The sequence below is a fragment of the Mobula hypostoma genome, chromosome 10 (assembly GCF_963921235.1).
Source record: "Mobula hypostoma chromosome 10, sMobHyp1.1, whole genome shotgun sequence".
Lineage (NCBI taxonomy): Eukaryota > Metazoa > Chordata > Chondrichthyes > Myliobatiformes > Myliobatidae > Mobula > Mobula hypostoma.
In genome coordinates, this window is record NC_086106.1 from 52,819,017 (window position 1) to 52,825,582 (window position 6,566).

Sequence of the window (6,566 nt, forward strand, 5' to 3'; positions counted from 1 at the left end):
AAAGAGTGGGAATAAACGGGACCTTTTCAGAATGGCAGGCGGTGACTAGTGGGGTACCGCAAGGCTCAGTGCTGGGACCCCAGTTGTTAACAATATATATTAATGACTTGGATGAGGGAATTAAATGCTGCATCTCCAAGTTTGCGGATGACACAAAGCTGGGTGGCAGTGTTAGCTGTGAGGAGGATGCTAAGAGGATGCAGAGTGACTTGGATAGGTTGGGTGAGTGGGCAAATTCATGGCAGATGCAATTTAATGTGGATAAATGTGAAGTTATCCACTTTGGTGGCAAAAATAGGAAAACAGATTATTATCTGAATGGTAACATACATCAAAGTTGCTGGTGAACGCAGCAGGCCAGGCAGCATCTATAGGAAGAGGCGCAGTCGACGTTTCAGGCCGAGACCCTTCGTCAGGGTCCTGACGAAGGGTCTCGGCCTGAAACGTCGACTGCGCCTCTTCCTATAGATGCTGCCTGGCCTGCTGCATTCACCAGCAACTTTGATGTATGTTGCTTGAATTTCCAGCATCTGCAGAATTCCTGTTATTATCTGAATGGTGGCCGATTAGGAAAAGGGGAGGTGAAACGAGACCTGGGTGTCATTATACACCAGTCATTGAAAGTGGGCATGCAGGTACAGCAGGCGGTGAAAAAGGCGAATGGTATGCTGGCATTTATAGCGAGAGGATTCGAGTACAGGAGCAGGGAGGTACTACTGCAGTTGAACAAGGCCTTGGTGAGACCACACCTGGAGTATTGTGTGCAGTTTTGGTCCCCTAATCTGAGGAAAGACATCCTTGCCTTAGAGGGAGTACAGAGAAGGTTCACCAGATTGATTCCTGGGATGGCAGGACTTTCATATGAAGAAAGACTGGATGAACTGGGCTTGTACTCGTTGGAATTTAGAAGATTGAGGGGGGATCTGATTGAAACGTATAAAATCCTAAAGGGATTGGACAGGCTAGATGCAGGAAGATTGTTCCCGATGTTGGGGAAGTCCAGAACGAGGGGTTACAGTTTGAGGATAAAGGGGAAGCCTTTTAGGACCGAGATTAGGAAAAACTTCTTCACACAGAGAGTGGTGAATCTGTGGAATTCTCTGCCACAGGAAGCAGTTGAGGCCAGTTCATTGGCTATATTTAAGAGGGAGTTAGATATGGCCCTTGTGGCTATGGGGATCAGGGGGTATGGAGGGAAGGCTGGGGCGGGGTTCTGAGTTGGATGATCAGCCATGATCATAATAAATGGCGGTGCAGGCTCGAAGGGCCGAATGGCCTACTCCTGCACCTATTTTCTATGTTTCTATGTTTCTACAAGGCTGACACTGAAACAAACTGATCAATTCATCCTCCCAAGTCCATTAATAGGTTGGAGACTCTTGTACTTGACAGTGCATGCGCCAATGTCCTGGACACAGCCACACCACCCACATTAACTGGGTACATCTGGCTCACTTCTACAAATTAATACTGCTCCAGATTCAGCTAAAACCAAGTCAAACCTATCTCAAGTATCCTATCTTAATTGTAGTTATATCCTACCTTATGTCACCTTGCTGTGAACCCAAATCAGTCTTCGTGCACAAATTCTACCTTGGAACTTTATAAAATTTCACTCATCATAATGAAAGCTTTCAAACATGTGTTTAAGCAACACACATCAAAGTTGCTGGTGAACGCAGCAGGCCAGGCAGCATCTCTAGGAAGAGGTATAGTCGACGTTTCAGGCCGAGACCCTTCGTCAGGACTAACTGAAGGAAGAGCTAATAAGAGATTTGAAAGTGGGAGGGGGAGGGGGAGATCCAAAACGATAGGAGAAGACAGGAGGGGGAGGGATGGAGCCAAGGACTGGACAGTTGAATGGCAAAAGGGATATGAGAGGATCATGGGACAGGAGGCCTAGGGAGAAAGAGAAGAGGGAGGGGGGAAAAAGCCCAGAGGATGGGCAAGGGGTATAGTGAGAGGGACAGAGGGAGAAAAAGGAGAGAGAAAGAATGTGTGTATATAAATAAATAACGGATGGGGTACGAGGGGGAGGTGGGGCATTAACGGAAGTTAGAGAAGTCCATGTTCATGCCATCAGGTTGGAGGTTACCCTGCCCGAATATAAGGTGTTGTTCCTCCAACCTGAGTGTGGCTCCATCTTTACAGTAGAGGAGGCCGTGGATAGACATGTCAGAATGGGAATGGGATGTGGAATTAAAATGTGTGGCTGCTGGGAGTTCCTGCTTTCTCTGGCGGACAGAGCGTAGATGTTCAGCAAAGTGGTCTCCCAGTCTGCATCGGGTCTCACCAATATATAAAAGGCCACATCGGGAGCACCGGACGCAGTATATCACCCCAGTCGACTCACAGGTGAAGTGTCGCCTCACCTGGAAGGACTGTCTGGGGCCCTGAATAGTGGTAAGGGAGGAAGTGTAAGGGCATGTGTAGCACTTGTTCCGCTTACACGGATAAGTCCCTGAATGGTGGTGAGGGAGGATGTGTAAGGGCATGTGTAGCCCTGAATGGTGGTGAGGGAGGAAGTGTAAGGGCATGTGTAGCCCTGAATGGTGGTGAGGGAGGATGTGTAAGGGCATGTGTAGCCCTGAATGGTGGTAAGGGAGGAAGTGTAAGGGCATGTGTAGCACTTGTTGCCATGAGCATGAGCACTTGAGCATGTGCCACACTCAGGTTGGAGGAACACCCTATATTCTGTCTGGGTAGCCTCCAACCTGATGGCATGAACAATGACTTCTCTAACTTCTGCTAGGCCCCACCTCCCCCTCGTACCCCATCTGTTATTTATTTATATACACACATTCTTTCTCTCTCTCTCTCCTTTTTCTCCCTCTGTCCCTCTGACTATACCCCTTGCCCATCCTCTGCGTTTTCACCCCCTCCCCCTTTTCTTTCTCTCTGGCCCTCCTGTCCCATGATCCTCTCGTATCCCCTTTTGCCAATCACCTGTCCAGCTCTTGGCTCCATCCCTCCCCCTCCTGTCTTCTCCTATCATTTTGGATCTCTCCCTCCCCTTCCCACTTTCAAATCTCTTACTAACTCTTCCTTCAGTTGGTCCTGACGAAGGGTCTCGGCCTGAAACGTCGACTGCACCTCTTCCTATAGATGCTGCCTGGCCTGCTGCGTTCACCAGCAACTTTGATATGTGTTGCTTGAATTTCCAGCATCTGCAGAATTCCTCGTGTTTGCGTTTTTAAATGTGTTTAAAGTAGCCAGGTACTTCAAGGACCAATCATGACATCTATTTTCCAGTTCCTGACAATACAGGCCATAATCCAATTAAAAAGTGTACCTGCGCAAGTATTAATTCAGATGATAAGGACAGGAGCCAGGTTATTCTACTCATACATGTACAATGTACCACAGGCAAAAAAAGTGCAATTGCAGCATGGTTTCACTCTCCAAAGCATAGGCCAAATTAACCGGAATATTTTAAGCAAAAATATTTTTTCCACATATTGGATCAACAGTTCCCAGACTAAGGATTAATCATAGTTAATTAAATATTCATTCTTTGCAAAACAAATCCAATTTCACTCTCACGGAAAGAGGAACTTCCTACCTCAGTTTATAACAAGTCCTCTGATAGGCTCAACTACTGCAACAGCTTCTTGGGCAACAAACCCCTACTGTGGACCCATATCAAAGTCAGGTCTTCGTGCTCAAATAGAGCTCATGCTGATACGTGTCATTACACCACACAAAAATATCATTGTGTGACAAATACTTCACTCTGGCTTACCACTAGTACTACCCCGCAAATACTTTCACAACCCAGTGTTACTGTGAATATATCTAAATGAATTGCATTACTAGCAATTTGTATTTTGCCATCACAGGTCACTTACTTCTTTTAAATGACAACAGCATAATCCATTTCACCTTTAAAGCTATCACTTTTTATCAATTATGTGACTGTGTTCAACTAAAGTAAGGAAATCATAATCAGTTACCTAAGAAATAACTGACTGCGATTTCTATACTTTCTAGCATAGTCTCATTTTCTTCTGCTATAAAAATACAGAGGTATACTTGAGTTCTTTAACATGAATTGGAAGCTTTTTTTCCCAATATTTCTGTACTCGACCCTAATGTAAACACAGATGCAATTATAAATGTTAAGTACCAGAGACCAGTACATTTTTGGTAAAAACAAGTTTTTATTGCTGCGCACTTTGTACTGTTCTGCCACCATGTCACTTAACCTCTCTCCTCCCAACTCATGATGGGTTACAATGCCAGGTCACCCCTCTCTCAAACTGTAAGCTGTTTAGGACTGATCAGCGTGCACAAACACAAACTGATTATTTGTTCTACCATAAAGCCTGACCCCGTAAAGCTGTTGACATCCAAGAATCTCTTCATGGAAACTAAAAGATAACAGAAGCCCTGGGCAATATTACTCCAACTGAAAAGTACTGAGCTAACTGCAGTGCTTCTCCTGTCATCAGGGCTGTGATCACCTCATGGCTTCTGCTAACACTGGCGTATTTAAATTCCTTCTCGCCTGTTCCAACAGAAACAGAAATTCTCAACTGACAGATCAGCAAAATTGTTCAAATAAGGATCAGCTACAGTTTAGAAATAAAGCATACACATAAAGGAACAGAAAGCAAAATTACAGAGACAACATGAGTAATGCTCTGAAAACAATCTTTTACTGGTGCAGCTGCCATGTTAAATATCTTTACTAATTTTGACACTCTTCACAAGACAATGCTCATTGAACATGTCTTTTAAATTTATAATGTTATAAATCACCCTCCGTGGTCATTGTCTAATCTTCCCTCTTCCACTGGGCAGAAGATACAAAGGCCTGGATGCACATACCACCAGCCTTAAGAACAGCTGCTACCCCACTGTTCGGAATGGGTCTCCAGGACAATTAGAAGGACTCTTGACCTCACAATCTACCTTGAAATGATGTACGCTCGATTCCGTATTGTTAGTGTTTTACCTTGGACTACCTCAACGCACTAGGTAATGAAATGACCTGTATGACAAGCATGTGACAATCATAGAGCAAAGCAGACCAATAACAACTGCAGCGCTCATTATACATTGAACCAAAGTGTGTTGTGTCTTGAGAGAATGGGCCGCACTAACATCAGGTGAGTGAATGGGTGGTTGTGGGAACAAGTGAAAATGAGCGGAGACGTGTGGTGATGAGGGACAGTGAGTGGTGGAAGGAGATACAGGTCAGTGGGGCAGGGCAGACGGGGGAGTGGGGGGTTTAACTAGAATGCAAGACAGTGGGAGGGAGAGAAGCCAAAGGGAGGTTAAATGGGGGAGGAGCGACTAGGGCACAGGACAGAGGGGGATGGGAGGGGAGGGGTAAGAAGTTGCCAGGGTGCCAGACAGAGGAAAGTATGCCGGCCCGGAGGACAAGGACATCAGTCGGGGGTGCGGAGGTGGTAACGTACTGACGGGTGGGGATGGAGGTGAGACATTATAGGGGAGGGAGCAAGAACGCCGGTTTGCGGGAACCTAATTGCACAGCCACGGGTTCACCGCACTCCGGCCTTCCCCGTTAGCCCGCGCAACCCCCTAGCCCCCATCACTTACGCAACCGGCGACGGGACAGGGTTAACCTCCTCAGCCGCGTCATAGAATTCCTCGGCGTCACTGTTATCAGACGCCATTTACATCCCGGGAGGGGGAGGGAGGGGTTGAACTGTCAGCCGCAACCGCCCAAGTCGCCACCGGAACGCGCCAGCTGGTCTCTCCGAGAGCGAAGCCTCGCCCGTGTGCGTGTACGTGCGCGTGCACGCACGCTGACGCTCACGCGCGCGAATGGCTGTTCCGAGGACCCGCTGCGTCACCAGTCGAAGACTCGGCTCCTCCCCGCGACGGAGCAAAACTTCGCGAGAACTGATAGCAGCCGGAGGGGGAGGGAGAGGTCAGCTGGTAGGTCCCGGGCTGATGAGGTTGGGCATTTACTGGGGGGTTGTGCTATATCACTGCAGTTGTTTTAGTGCCTGTTCAGGTTGGAAATGGCCGGGGCAAATGATTTATAGTGGCACTTTAGATCTAGTGTCCATAATTCAATCGTTTTAAACTATTGCGGGAAGAAATTGAGATCCTAAACTGGGGCAAAACTAATCATAGGCATTGGGTAGACACTTGAAAGTTTGAGTGGGACCGGCTGTTTGTGGGTTGTCTAGTAAGTGGGAGACTTTTAAGAGTGAGATGTGGAGAGTTCAGAAGGCTAGTGTGTACCTGTTAAAGCGAACACTGGCAGGAGTAGGGATATTGAAGGGAAAAAAAGTGTATGTTAGATGTATGCTACTGGATCCCTTAACAGTAGAAGAGATACAGTACATATAAGGGGGAAACCTGGAGCAGCGGGGGCTAAAGAGGATTTGAGATGGCTGGAGCAGATAGGGTTAATGAGAATTCTAAATATTCTATAAGACTATTAAGTGCAAAAGGGTAGCTAGGGAGAGAACAGATCTTCTTAACGATCAACGTGATTGTTTCTGTGGATGGAGCCACAACAGATGGACAAGGTCTTAAGTACTTTCCATCGTATTTACCTTGGAGAAGCTGAGGAATTAAGGAAAATA

General features: G+C 46.7%; 1 protein-coding gene across 2 annotated transcripts in view; it reads right to left on the reverse strand.

Moving 5' to 3' along the window:
• Positions 1–5,789, reverse strand: part of wdr44 (WD repeat domain 44) — a 93,854-nt gene extending 88,065 nt beyond the window's left edge. Inside the window, exon 1 of one of the 2 annotated variants that reach the window (XM_063060494.1) lies at positions 5,566–5,789. In XM_063060494.1, coding sequence (XP_062916564.1) covers positions 5,566–5,642 — 77 coding nt within the window. In that variant the 5' untranslated portion in view covers positions 5,643–5,789. The remainder of the gene's footprint in view (positions 1–5,565) is intronic. The other variant, XM_063060493.1, reaches the window with a different exon arrangement.
• Positions 5,790–6,566: the final 777 nt, after the last annotated feature.